The 15,246-nt window shown below is 42.7% G+C and overlaps 1 protein-coding gene across 1 annotated transcript in view; it reads left to right on the top strand.

Moving 5' to 3' along the window:
* thsd7ab (thrombospondin, type I, domain containing 7Ab) overlaps positions 1-15,246 on the top strand; it is a 223,722-nt gene that overhangs the window by 169,492 nt on the left and 38,984 nt on the right. Inside the window, exons 15-18 of the mRNA XM_082550502.1 lie at positions 2,939-3,117; positions 4,189-4,328; positions 5,825-5,978; positions 7,343-7,484. Of these exons, the coding sequence (XP_082406628.1) occupies positions 2,939-3,117; positions 4,189-4,328; positions 5,825-5,978; positions 7,343-7,484 (615 nt within the window). The remainder of the gene's footprint in view (positions 1-2,938; positions 3,118-4,188; positions 4,329-5,824; positions 5,979-7,342; positions 7,485-15,246) is intronic.

The following is a 15,246-nucleotide window of genomic DNA, read 5'->3' as shown; positions in this document are numbered from 1 at the left end:
GAGCAACGGCCAATCCGAGCGGGTCAACCAAGAACTGGAGACCGCCCTGCGCTGCGTCACCTCCACCAATCAAACCATCTGGAGTGAGGAGTTGCCGTGGATCGAGTACGCCCATAACAGCTTGACGGCCTCTGCCACCGGCCGGTCTCCATTCGAAGCTTCCTTGGGATATCAGCCTCCTCTTTTTCCTGCTGTGGAAGGTGAGCACTTTGTACCCTCCGTCCAGGCTCATCTGCGCAGGTGTCACAGAGTTTGGCGGGCAACTCAAGCGGCCCTACTGCGCACGAAGGAGAACAACAAACGCATCGCAGACCGGCACCGGACTCCAGCACCCGAATACTCTGTCGGCCAGAAGGTATGGCTTTCTACCCGCTTTGTTCCGGTCAGGACTGAATCTAAGAAACTTACACCCACCTTCATTGGCCCTTTTGAAATCTCCGCCTTGGTCAATCCTGTCTCTGTGAAGTTAAAACTCCCTCGCAATATGAGAATCCATGATGTTTTCCATGTTTCACAACTCAAACCTGTCCGGTCTAGTCCTCTGTGCCCTCCTTCCAGGCCCCCTCCTCCCGCCCGGCTCGTGGATGGCTTGCCGGCCTACTCCATCACTCGCATCATGGACTCTCGGCGCCGTGGGCGTGGCTGTCAGTATCTGGTTGACTGGGAGGGTTATGGCGTGGAGGAGCGCTCCTGGGTCCCTCGGGCGGCCGTTCTGGATGTGCCCATGCTCCGGGAGTTTCACCGCCTGCATCCGGACAAGCCTGGTGGGTCGCCGGGGGGCTCCCGTTGAGGGGGGGGGTACTGTCATGGTCTCCGCTCCTCGTCAGCTGACAGCCGTCAGGTGTTTTGTTTTTGTTTACCTTTCTCTCTCACCTCTGCTCTCCCTTTCTCTCTCGCCCTCTTCCATTCTCTCTTTCTCCTGCCGGGGCGGAGCTCAGTATGGGCTCCTGCCCCTGGCCTACGCACCTGGAGGTGATCAGCACATCTGTCGCTGATCATGAAAGATTGGAACCCTTCTTAAGAGGGCGAGTCTGCTCTACTCGTCGCTGGATCGTTGAGTCATCAGCGTCAGTCGTCCTGTATTTTGTAAAGTCAGTTTATGAGCATGTCTGAACCAGGAGACTAATGGTTTTTTTCTGCCTGTGCATAGATTGCCTCTGGACTTGTTCTTCCCCTGTGCCTGGCGACTGAACGGGAGCAAGAGAGATAAAGGAGAGGAGATGTGCTAGGACTGAATGGAAACTTTCCCTTCCTGGACTCCTGCCTCTTTCACTCCTGGACCCTGGAACCCCGGCCCCTTTTTTCCTTTGACACTATTATGTGTATATATGAATTCCACTGTAGGAGACACTGTAAATAAATGCACCTTTTGAAGACACTAGTGGTCTGCGCGTGAGTCCGATCTACGAAACTTGACAGGTTGTGATTGTCCTTTTAACTATGGCTCTGCCCATCAGAGATACTTAAATATAAACCTCTGCAGTGTTTTGGTGCCCTAAACATATAAATGTATTACTCAGACTAGGCTCAGTCTTCTTACCAGCACATGGTCACACCACCAGACCGCTCTGCCTGAGCTGAGCTGTGTTAGCCTAAACTTTAGCTTGAGCTTTGAGACTGAGACATTGTTTGCTCAGTTGTTGGACCAATACAGAAAATCTGACAGAATGGAGAATTACTAACAGCACAGAGATCCCACAGAGCTCAGTGGTCAGGTGTTGTTGTACCCGGCAGCTCAGTATGTCAGTGTGAAGCGCGAAGGGAACAGCAAGACTTTTCCCAGGTTAGAAAAAGTGAGAAAACGACTCCACTTGACAACATTGATTTGTGAGGAGTGATTGGCCTGTGTGGGATTCCTCTTGAATCGTGGGAAGTGTGTTCTCAGCAAGCCCATCATCAGCGTAGCACCACATGTCTCACTGAAAATAAAAGCAGCCTGGAGAAGCTCACATTAGAAACAGGAAGGGCTTAAGCAGCTGGTGAGACAGTCCACTTTACCAGCTCATTCACCTCATTGATTTTCTTAATCAAAGGGTAAACTGATTTGCAGACCAGTGCTGTTGCATAAGCCTACAAAATGTACTTGATGCACTAAACAGACTGTTTCTGATCAAGGAAAAGAAATCTGTAGAGAAAGTTTCAATACACAAAGCCAGGAGTGTAGAAATATTTCATCATATTTGACTGAAACTTGACCTCTGTGTAGAGGTCAAGACAGAGGAGATCACAACTGAGATGTAGAAAAATCCAAAAAAGCACCACCCTGCTGATGGTGTCAAGACTCTGTGAGCTGTGGGAAGATGGACTGAAATAACGAAGCGTCCTGCCAGGCCCTACTGTACCTCTGCTTTGGGAGATATTTTTTCCACTTGTCAGTAATAGAGCAAAAAATGAGGCCTTTGAATATGGACCCTGTTTTTATTCCACTTGGCTGAAAATCAATAAATGCATTTAGATTAGTTTGTAAAGTATTGGTTAATAGTTTACAGGGCTTTTACACCTTTTAAATAAAATTGAAATGTTAGACAGAAAAAAAAATGGAACTGCACTAGATGAAGAAAACAACGGGTTCAACAACCAGGACGCTGGGTATTTTTCTCTAAAGCAGTCATTTCCAACCTGTGAGGCTTAGATCCTGCTGGTGGGAGGCAGAAAGAACAAAGGTTTTTATTTCAAAGCAAATTTCTTGTGAATCAATTTTCGGGTGAATGCTTTTTCCTCATGAAATAATTAGTAAGAGATGATACTGTGCGCTCCAATAATTTAATGAAAATGCATGAAAAAGCAGCACAGCGGTGTTTTGGATTTTCTTCTGATGTCTGTAGCTAACTCTAAGGTCACAGTGTTCATCCATTTAAGTTTACAGGTCACAAACCTTAGAGTAGAATCTGCGCTATAAAAAATACAACAAAAACGCCTGTTTTTCACCTCCTTTCAGGTTATATTGAAGAGGCGTGCATCATCCCCTGCCCTTCAGACTGTAAACTCAGTGAATGGTCCAACTGGTCACGCTGCAGCAAGTCCTGTGGGAGCGGAGTCAAAGTTCGCTCCAAATGGCTTCGGGAGAAGCCTTACAACGGAGGTCGGCCGTGTCCTAAACTGGACCACATCAACCAGGTACTGACAGCCAAACTAATCTACGTGCTAAGACATGCGAGCTGGTGGCTGAGCAGGAGATTAAAGTCAAAACTGAAGCTCTTTTCAGCTCACCATTGTTTAATATTTATGAGCTGAGCTACAATATGTCTGTAGTTATTACAAGTATGCTGCACATTATACATATCCAGCACTAGAGAGAAAGAAATAAATTAATTATTTATGACAATAAACTTGAGTCTGCAGAGCTTTCTCTTACCTTCCACTCATTATTGCTGCAGTCATTTTTTTCTGAGCAGCGACACTGCAAAAAGCAACGGGTGCTATAAATGGATCCCATCCACTGAATTAATGCCCCCAAATGTGCCAGTTGATTCCTTAAGGTTCTCTGATTTGCTCAAATGAAATGCTTTCCAGGCCTTAGAGTATCAGCAAGTACGCCTGGCAGTGTGTGTGAATCTGCTAAGTTCACACAGGTGTTTATGCCACAGGCTTTTCTGATTATGAACTCTTGAATGTTGCATTAATCATAGGTTTTGCACTGTATGAACAGTTGGCATCTGCTCATTAATCCATCTGTCTCCTTTTAATCCAACCCGATGCTCGCTGGATGTGACTCATTGCTACAGGCCCAGGTAAGAGTTGCTCTCCTCAGATAATTGCAATGTACTCACAGTGTCACCAGTGTCAGTAGGTCACTGACAGATAAATGTACACACTCACAATGTCATGAATGTAGCTAAACAAGGTCCTATAGGAGACTTGAGTTTTATTTATGCAGACATTTCTCAGTGGCAAAGCTTCTCTGGGGGCAGAAATAATCTCGTTGGCTGAGTTAAACCTCAGAGAGCTGAGCTAAAGAATCACAGTGTATTAGGCAAACCTTAACTGACAAACTTGCATGGCTAAGATGAAATATTAAAAAATAAATATATTTGTAGAGGCGACTTTTTTCATTTTGACCACGAGGATCATATTTGTTAGCTAAGCAAGCCTCTGAGACTTTGCCTGCAGCAAAAAAGTTTAGAAAAGAAACTGCAATCTGCTACATTTGATTTGCTGCTCTATCAACTTCAGAGTGTTTGTTATTTTTCTCAGGTGTATGAGGTGGTGCCGTGTCAAAGTGACTGCAAACAGTACGTGTGGGTGGCCGAGCCGTGGAGTGTGTGGAAAGTCAGCAACGTGGATTTGAAAGAAAACTGTGGAGAAGGTGTCCAGACCAGAAGAGTCAGGTATTTGTCAGATTGCCTGCCATTGTGGCTTTGCTTATTTGTTTTCAGTGTTTACCAAAAAATTTTTATTGTAATTGAGCATGACATTTATTCAGGCAGGCCACAAAGTTAAGCTCAGCCTCAATCCTGGCAGATCAGCAGATATCAGCTGCAGCCAGCATTAACTGATGACTCAGCTGTTTGTGCTTCACAGCAAATCTCATACAGGGTTTTTTATTTAAGCCACACTGGGGTGGCTACAGTTGCTATGCAAGCCACTTTGCAGCCCACAAACTTTCCAGCTCCTCCTTTCATTCTATGCCTGACTTATTCAGTGTGTTATATGTTGTCACTGATGCTCTGTTCCATATGAGGCTCTCATTACTTATGCAAAGCTTAATGCAGGGGTGTCCAACTCCAGTCCTCGAGAGCTACTGTCCTGCAGCTTTTAGATGCATCCTTACTCCAATATAGCTGAATCAAATGGTTGGATTACCTCTTCAGCATGCCATCAAGTTTGACAAAGGCCTGATAATAAGCCATTCATTTGATTCAAGTGTGTCGGAACAAAGATGCATCCAAAAGCTGCAGGACGGTAACTCTCGAGGACTGGAGTTGGACATAATGATAGCATAGAGGCCCCACACAACCATAACACCTGTTAAAATCATTGCAGATTTAAATAATCTTATTTTTACTGACTGAATTTTATTTGGTGTCTTTTAGAGTTGAAATAATTACAACCCCACTACAGTTTTAAAATGTGACAAATTGATTCTGCTCTTCTTAATTCAGTTATTCAATAATTGGTGTTCCTATGGCACACCATTAAAGTACACAAACATGCACATTTTCTGTTTTTGGAAAATCATTATCTGGTACTGATCAGCTGATGAAGTAGATTGAATTACTCAAAACAAAAACATCTTAAAAACAGTGGATTGAAACACACATACATGGGAGCAACTCTGCTTGAAAAGATATCAACATATACAGTCCTGATAATAACCAACCTGGCATCTTAGCATGATTGTTGGTGGTCCATTAAGCTGCTAGAGCGGCTAATGTACAGTCAGAGTGAGTAAAAATGCTAATGACCTCAGCTGAGTTGTCCCTCCTTAGAGCAGGGGAAATTAATACTGTAAATGGCCGACTGGGGTGTAACGAGCTGCAATTTAAATAAAATATTCTGACTGAGGTCGTTGAGGAAATCCAGGTTCTGGTTTAATTGAAAAAAACAATTTACTTTTTACTTATTGTAAAAAATGTTTTTGTTAAAACTTACAATAAAAGTTAAAATAAAGGTGAAACTAGACTTTTTTTATAGACCTGACCTCACCTACTCTGGGGGATCCACCCTGCCGTGTGAGAAGCACATAGGTTGTCAGGTACTTCATGTACCTGTCAGCTCCCTGTCCAGTTAAAACACACTGTCTGACTATTTCTTTCTTTGCACCACAACAGCAGAATTGCTAAAACAAGGTCAAACTCTGGGTGTTCCTTGCCCGATCCCACAGGTGCATGCTCAACACAATTGACGGCCCATCTGAGCCCGTCGAGGACTACCTGTGCGACCCGGAGGAGATGCCCTTGGGGGCCAGGGAAAGCCGGCTGCCCTGCCCTGAGGACTGTGTCCTCAGCGACTGGGGACCCTGGAGTCGCTGCACCCTGGTGAGAGCTGAACCCACATCAGAAAGCAGCAGCTCAGCTGTCTGGCACAGAGCAGATATGGCAGGGTCAGATTTCTGTAAAAGTCCACTGATATGATTTTCTTGTTGGAAAAAATTTTCTGAGGTTCAGGAATTCAAAGCGTGGCTGTACTGTATCATTGTGAGCAGTGTGTGAATCTTTGTCAACAGGTTATTTCTCATCCACCAAGGAGGAATAAAAGAGATATATGAACTGGGAAGAAGGAGAAAAATGGCTTATATATCACCTATATTACACTGTACTCACTGTGCATTCAGCAGGGAGGGAACATGATTTATGATAAAGATTCAGGAGCATGTAGAGCCACACACACACACACCTGGATATATTTCAGCAGTAATGTAGCAGCAAACATAAAAGCTGAGGCTAAAAATATTGCAGCTAATTTGTGAACATGATTTGGCAGACAACCAAAAATAGTCTTACACAAGACCACAAATTCAGTTTGTAAAAAATTACTTCACTGTAAAAAAGTTATGGTAAATTAAATATAACTGATATTGGTCTACAGCTGAGACAGTTTCCTATTCCATGGTGACTTCATATTTGTAAAAAGACAGCAGCCCCTGCAATCAGCACACACCTACAGGCTGCAGCACACACGCAATGTTCATTCTTTTTGCAAAAACTTCCAAAGGTGTCAGAACATCCTGTTCAACTCCTCCGCCCGACACCTCCGTTTGATGGTAAAAAGCCGCTTTAACTGCTCTGGTTTCACCCGCTGTTCTCACAGCAGCACCCTGGCCATTGTTAATCACACCCCATTCTCTCCCAAAGTGCTTGACGCACCATCTTCCCACAATTCCAGTCTCGACGTGGAGTCTGCAGTGGCACCAGCAGGGCCTCTCACATGTTTTATTCATCATGCCAGCAATGGAGTTATTCAAAAGGCTGTCATTTTCTCCCCCAACTCTCTTCTCTGCGAGCAATGACCGTGTAGAGTCTGGTGATTTACCATTCCAGTAGAATATCTGTTTCAGCCCTCCTGTAAACTCCTGCTGGAACAAAAACATCGAATTCCACATTTTGGGAAAGAAAGAGTCTTATTTAAAGGCATTCCTCCAGGCGTAGGAAAGCCATCGGAGAACATCTTGACATTAACATTTTAAATGAATCGCGGCCCAATAACTTCATAAATAATTCTAACACATTTAGTGCCTTCAATCATCAAAACACATGAACACCATGGCTGCAGGAACGCTATGACTTTGTTCCGGGTCAAGGATATGCCTCCATTCACTTCTTATCACTCGCTACAATATGGCCTGTTTAATCATTTATGCATTCTAATGGCTCAGGTTTTTAATGGGAAGTCTCTGTTTCAGCCCTGTACCAGAAGTAACTATCGAGTGCGGACAGCATACACCATTCGACCCCCCAGCGTAGGAAGAGAGTGTCCAGACACGACCGAAAAGGAGCCCTGCAGCCTTAACCTCAACTGTTTCAACTACTTCTACAACATCACAGGTAAAAGGAAATGTTGAAGAAGCCCAGGTTTATAGCCTAACCCACACTCATTGGTTGGTTTAAAATGGCACACTGAATCTCCCCAAAAAGGATGTACTGATATAAAAGTCAAAGGGCTTTTTTGCTGGTTATTAATAGAGAAACAATCATCAGCTAATAGCAGCTGTTTTTTTAACAATAATCAGGTGGAGAAAGAAAAGCGTCTTACAGACAGTTCATGGCAGGAAAGGCACAGACTCTTGGGACTATTAATGGTCTGTTGTAGTTACTGCAGTCATGTTGTGTTTGCTCCTTGAGTATTGTGATTGTACAATATGTTTTTATGGCTCAGAACAGCAGGACGCTCCACACATTGTCTTGGAGAAGGTCCTGGCTCACTTGAGCCTTCCAGACTATAAAAGCTAGCCCAGACAAACTGCTAATAGCTGTTTTTTTTCGTATCTTTTATTTAGACTCCTTCCAAGCCACATACAAAGAGCAGGTTTGTGAATTCCTGTGTCTTCCTCCCCTCACGCAGATGGCTGCCCCTCCCTGAGCCTGATGTTCTTTTTTCCCACTGTTGCCAAAACATTTGCTCATAGGGGATCATCTGATTGTTGGGGTTTACCCTGTTTTCTTAGTATTATTTTAGCGTCTTTACCTTAGAATATAAAGCGCTGAGAGGCAACTGTTGTTGTCATTTGGCGCTGTATAAATAAAATTCATGTTCATGCATGTTCAGGATTTTGGCCTGGGTGTCTCACACCAGAAGTTGCTGTGGCGATGATACATCTAACCAGCGTTAATGTTCAGTTAATATGTGAATGTTTAACAACGCCATGGTGATGTAACTGCGTGGTGGCATGGTGACACAGGAGTTCCTTAAAATAGTAGAGATGTGCTATTAATCATCAAGTCCTTACTGTGAGAAGTAAAAAGAAGTATTCTGGACTTTTTAGGTTTGTCTGTGTTATTTCACTACATTTCCGAGTGGATGAGGATGATTAACACGGGGATTGTGGCCCCCTGGCAGTCTGCATCATCACGTATTTCCTGAAAATGGCAGCATTGCTGCTGCTTGTGTGATTTCTGGGCTGCTGTCAGTGATGTGAACCAAATCTGAACCAAATCAGTGACATGAAAATCAGCCCCTTAAATGTAAGCCTTAAAATGCAGCATCCATTTCAGATTGAGCCCCTCACGGGATGAGCGATCAATAAACAGCTCATCTATTTTCTTTTTTTCATTATCCTTATCGCTTTTGTTTCATTCTAGTAGGATAATTGCAGACCATGCGGGGTGTTATCAAAACCTTGTATAATGGCAATGTAACGTTAATAGGACTGTTTTGAGTCCAGCTCACAGCTGGTCTTCACAATGCTCGTCTCTAAAAGCCGGCTATTTATTGGTTGGTTGTTTATCTCTTTAGCGCCGGTTTGCACAGGGAGGTTGAATAGGCACACATTAAGTTTGATTTCTCTGCAGCTACAACCATTAAAGCCTGGAAGAGTACAAGTAAACCAGTTGGCTGCAGGCCACTGTGGTTAAATGCCTTGCTCAGTGGCACCTCTGTGTGTGACTGCTTAGAACAGAAAACATTTCTGATTAACTGTAAACAGAAAGATTTCCAAAATAGATTTGAGCTGGCAGCCTACCCGAGCCTCCCCCTCGAATCCTCGGGACATCACAGCTCCACCTCACATGTCACTGAGGTTATGCATTAATGTTTCATTTTGGAAACTGTAAGAAACAATTTCAATAGAAGCGAATAAAAGCAGAGTTTGGCACTCACTTAGTTTGGAAGCCCACCCTCCTGCTCCCTCTGCTCTTTGGAAGAGGTGACATATTATCCCAACTGCTGAGTTCACAGTGGCATGCAGGTATCCTGGGGTATATGTACTTAATATATGAGCAGAAATTATTATTGGGTATTCTTTTTCCATTGTTGATGCAGAGATCATCCAAGCTGCTCCTTCCTGCAACGTTTCTCTCCTTTCCTTGCTGCCTTTCTCTCTGTCTCTTACTGTCAGTCTTTCTTGTTGCGATCTCCCTATTTCCAGTCCCCAGAGTGCCACAAAGCTCCTCAGCAGAAGGAGACACAATTTCCCGAGTTGAGCTTGCAAACGAGCTCACTGCAGCTAAAAACAGCCGCTCATCGCACGGCGCTCTTCGTGAGTGATACCTCAGCCTCCCTGTTGTTGCAAGTTTTTTTCTTTTACTTCTTTTTTTTAAGCAGCACTGTGGTTGTTTAAAGGCAGTGAAACCCCAAGTCTGGAATAAAATGCTGCTTTTTCCCTTCACAGAAATAATTTTCTCAGGGTGCCAAGTTCTGCTTCCTAAATCTTTGGATTTTTCTGTTCATATTCAGCTTTTAAATTCTGCTTATTTTTCAAAGGAGGCGACTCAAATCAGACCAAATGGCCACACAACGCAATTCCGCCATAAAAAGACACTAATGGCAGCCAGATTTAATAATAATGGATTGGATTTATACAGCGCTTTTCAAGGCACCCAAAGCGCTTTACAATACCACTATTCATTCACTGGTGGAGGCAGCTACAGTTGTAGCCACAGCTGCCCTGGGGCAGACTGACAGAAGCGAGGCTGCCATATCACGCCATCGGCCCCTCTGGCCAACACCAGTAGGCAAGTAGGGTAAAGTGTCTTGCCCAAGGACAGAACGACCAGGACAGAGAGCCCAGGGATCGAACCGGCGACCTTCTGGTTACAGATGCGATTCCCAACCCCCTGAGCCACGGTCGCCCAGGGGGTCCATATTTATTGGATATAAGTGAGATGTTAGAAATCTTAAATGACCTCTTTGCAGACATCTGTTTTTAAAAGTCATCTTCAACAGCCAGAAGCTATAAAGACTCCAGAAATACAACAAAGCCACACTGATTATTTTTAAAGAGGTGGCAGAAGGAGACGAAGAATGTAATGCCACAAAGGTAATGAGCTGAAGTCAAAGTTACAGTGTGGCAAGTACAAGGCATGCGCACTGCTCTGCTGAGTCATCTGGCAGCTTAAAATGGTTCATTTATATGCTTGGCATGTGTATCCTAAAAGGTCTATGTAGTTTCTGCTCTCTGATGGCTGGGAAATTTTAGTGTGTCAGCAGTGGAGTTAGTAATTAACTTGATCGTGTCGCATTGTGTCAATACGTCATATCAAAAACTCTACCAATTAATTGATGTTTTATATAAAAATCCTTGTTCTTGTCCTTGCTGGGAGACTCTGTGTATGAGCGTACTGTATAAAAGCTTAAGGTAAGCAACTTTCAGAGAGGAATGAGACAACATAAAGCGACAATGCATTTTTGTGTGCTCCCCCATAAAAAGCCGAAGACAGACTACGGTTGTTTCTCACTGTTTGGGATTTATTCTCTCTGAAGTGTAAAGACTTTGTGACAGCTGAGGCATTCGAACACTTCTAAACAGCGTCTCCTTGTGTTTTGTCCCCTCCACATCATCCCGCTTGAACTGAAAATACATCCAAGTACAGAGGCAGAACACTTGTGAAAGGCTGGTTTCTTGTGACTTCAATGCTTCCTCCTCTTCTTTTCGCTTCTTGCTCTCATCTAAATCATGACACCCTCTCACCTGCCTTCCAGCTCTGCTCGCACTCAGGGTGGTAAAATCAACAGCTGCAACCTGCTGAACGCTGGCAAATATTTGATATGTGGTAAAGTTATGTGCTCTCAAAGCAGGCAGATAACAGTTGTATTGTAAGGGTCATTTAATGCTGTAAAACACAGTGCACTTGATGCCAGGATTACCTTTTACGTGATAGCTTATTAGTGAACGCTGCTATTTAATAACTATATTAATTAAGTAAGTAAAGTAAGTAAAATTTTATTTGTATAGCACCTTTCAAGACAGAAATCACAAAGTGCTTCACAGAAAAGCTAAAACATAAAAACAGAAATCAACCAAAAGCAAGTTTAAAAAGATAGTGGTTTCATTTAAAAAACAGCTAAAAACCTGAGTCCAGAGATCTCAGGCTTAAAGGAAGGGAGTTCCAGAGTCTGGGGGCCACAGTTACAAACGCCCTATCACCTTTCGTTTTCAGCCCGTATGCTAGACGACCAGCAAGCCCTGATCACATGACCTCAGGGACCTGCTGGGGATGTAATGATGTAAAAGATCTCTGATATAGGTTGGTGCTTGTCCATGCAGAGCCCTGAATGTCAAAGTCAAAATCTTGAAGTTGGTTCTGAATTTTATGGGGAGCCAGTGCAACTGGATCAGCAGGGGTGTAACGTGGGAGTATTTAGAAGATTTGGTCAGAAGCTTTGCGGCAGCGTTCTAAACAACTTGCAAATGATCCACAGAGGCTTTACTTAAACAAGTGAACAAAGAATTGCAATAATCCAAATGAGATGAGACAAATGCATGGATGACCATTTCTAGTTCTGAGTGTGAAACAATGGGACTCAGCTTAGCAATATTTTTTAAAGGATAAAAACAGGAGCGAACCAATAAATTAGCATGAGTGTCCAAAGTCAGAGCTGAGTCAAAAGTTACACCAAGGTTCCTGATAGAAGGTTTGGCAAATGTCAACCAGTCCAAAGCAGACCCTGATATACCCACCCAATGTCTCAGCCTATCTAGCAAAATGTGATGGTCAACATGTAGCCCTCATTTACTCAATACCATTAAATAAATGGGCTTTGGGTTCTTTTTCTAGTGTACTCTCGTACGATGTTTTAAATTAACTTCTCTTTTGTTTCTGGGATCAATGAAGCTTATTCCTTAACAGTAGCACTACACGCGAAAATTAACACTAGTGTCTATAGTGCAGTAAATCATGTCATACACCATGTAAAGTAGAGCATTGCAACCCTCCTTTAATTTACCAAACAATGAAAACAAGAAAATAATAAAATGGCAGATTTCAGTATTCAGGCAAACCAAAAACACACACAGCAATTTACCCACTGTACACAGAATCTCCACACATACAGTGTAAACCACCAGTGATAAAACAATTATAGTCCCAAACTAAACCTAAAGCCGGCAGAGATAAACCCTACGTTGCAGGCCTGTATTGCTCCAGTATAAATCCAAAACGATCTCCCAACCGGAAGTTCTTCACTCAACGAGCAAAAAATAAATAAATAAACTCAGTACCTTGTGAAACGTGCAATTCCCACCAGCTTAATCCAGGTAACAAGTTGTCTTCAGCTCCGTCAGAAACACTCCGCTCTGAATGCAGTAGCACAAAGATGAGGAAGGTCCGTGATCTCCACGTGCTCCACAAGCTACCTGTTTTAGCTTCCCACGTTGCCAGAGGTACTCTGAGTGACGCGGGCACTCAGAGTGACTATCTGGGGTGTGTCCGTCGTTAACCAGTTCGGTAACGATCCTCTGCAGCTTGTTACGTTCCACAACTATAGCGAAACGGCAGCCTACAGTAGTCCTTATTAGCGAACGGCTGGGTTAGCCTCACTTTAACTTAATGCGTGCACAGCCGCAAGAAACAAAGCACACAGTCCAGCAGACTCACGCTGAAACTTTACGTGTTATGTCACTAGCTTACCGACACTGTGACTTATCTGTCCGAAAAGTCAAAACACACTTACTCTTAGTACATAAAAAACAAGCTAACTTCTCCGGATGCTCCGTGTAACTCACGCACACCTCTTCTCGCGCTCTTGTCTCTTTTTCCCTTTTCCTTCTCCACCCTGTGTTACCTTCACCGACCTTATCCCCGTAGGAAATTACAGTTCTCACAAACAATTCACAAGAAAAGAAAGATAACTTATTTTAAACAATGCAAACATGTTTTTAATAATTTTACATGAACTTTTACCTTTTTAATAAACAAGAAAATTTAAATAAATGAACTCTTTGATATTTATATTCTCAGACTTCACTTATCTTTTACTATTTATGCATCTTTTAAACCCGGGTTACAAACAGTATCAAAGGCAGGCGTCAAGGCCAACATCAGCAAGGCAGAGCATTCTCCTGCATAATTCATCAGGATGTCACTGGAGAGACTCTAATAAGTGCCGTTTCAGTAGAGTGTGCTCTACGAAAACCAGACTGGAATTTATCCAGAATGCTGTGTTCATCTAGAACAGATAGAATTAACTATATTAAATAATCATTAATCAAGTAAGCGCTGTGTTCTGTCACAAACCCGCAGATCCTTATCACCCAGCTTAGCAGTTCCTCTCAGTTATTCGGAGCATTTAGCATCTTTCAGCTCATTATTTTGGTATCCAGCATCCAACTGTGTTTGTGCACTCAGAGAACTCACATCAAGGTTTTATTTGCAGACTGAGCAGCTGTTTTTGGTGCCAAAAAAGCCTTTGAAAAGCTGCAGAACCACAGAGCTAGCACCTAGCAGGCAAATGTACCAAAGCTGTATAGTAACTAAACAGCCAGAATTTTCTTTAAGTCATTTGTAAAATGAAACTGTGCTGAAATGATTTGTAGAAATTGTGGTTTTGTCAACAAATATAACTCCAAATAAATGCTACTGTTGATTCGCAGCATCTGTGATCGTTTCTGCCTCCAAGTTGCGAAAATTACAAATTGAGGACTTGTCTTAAATGAAGACTTTCTCAAGAATTCATTTGAGAATCAAAGAAGAACTATTCAAGTTGATGTGGTACGCTATAATAAAAGTAATCAACTTTAGAAAGAATTTGCATAATGGAATAATCCAACTTTGACACATTTGGGAGAACACAGTCTCAGTTCAATTAAATAGCACATTTAATGCTTTCAGTGCAAATCATATCTATTCAGATCATATTTCAGAACTTATTTACAGTTTCCTTAAAGATCTGGATGCCATGCTTGATTTGTTTGTTGAAGCTTTAGAACAGCTCTTTGTTTTACTGCCAGTGCTATTGGTAAGCCTTTTGTAGAGTTGCACTCATAAAGTTCAGGGCAACGTTGCAGTGCTGTCTTTGTGCTGGATTATTCAACAGTGTTTATTTTCAGTTATTTGCAGAAAACAAACTGAAATTAGTTATTTAAACCACAGCAGATGCCAAGTCTTTGCATATTTATTCAACTTATTATCTGGTGTTATTTATATTTTCTGTGAGAGAGCCATTGTTGCTCCGAAAGCTTGACATTTTCCATTTTGTGAGTGTGATAAAGAAAAAGGAACAAAGCGAGATTGTTTCTCTATACGACCTTTCCGATTATGTTTCAGGCTACATGTACTGTGTAAAAATAAATCCTCGTAGTATTAAAAAAAACATCGTGCTGGGCATCACTACAAAGTACAAGAAGTTCCCAGGCTGTTGCTGCAGCACAGAAAAAAATGTGCCTGGAGTCAGCATTGAAAATGAAGTTGTACAAACAAACATCAGGACCTGTGTTAGAATCACTACCATCCTTAGAATCTGCATTGTGTCGAATACTCCAAGCATGCTATTCAGCTGGCCCAAATGTAACCGTTCACCATGAACAAACCATCAACAGCCATCAGATCAGGAGTATCCTGTAGCACTTCTGCATTCTCACTGTTGCACATACAAATTTCTCTTCCAGGACTAGACTGTCATTTTCGAGCTTCACTCCTAACACCCTGAACTGTCTAAAGAGGACCCTTTGGAGCCAACTTCTTGACATGAACCAACATGGCAGCTCACAGCTTGTCTTTACAAGAAAGTTTTTTGGCTTTTGGCTTCTTCTCGCCTGCCTTTCTTGGCAGATTTAACTTCTGAATTTCAAGTTGAAGATCCTCCTTTTGACAATGCAAAAAAATCCAGCTTACGTTGCAGGTGGTATTTATATAACAGGACTGCCACTGGGCA

The sequence above is a fragment of the Aulonocara stuartgranti genome (assembly GCF_965226115.1).
Source record: "Aulonocara stuartgranti genome assembly, chromosome: 11".
NCBI classification, from domain to species: domain Eukaryota; kingdom Metazoa; phylum Chordata; class Actinopteri; order Cichliformes; family Cichlidae; genus Aulonocara; species Aulonocara stuartgranti.
The sequence above is the reverse complement of the archived record's forward strand: the minus strand, read 5'-3'. Positions and strand labels throughout refer to the sequence as shown.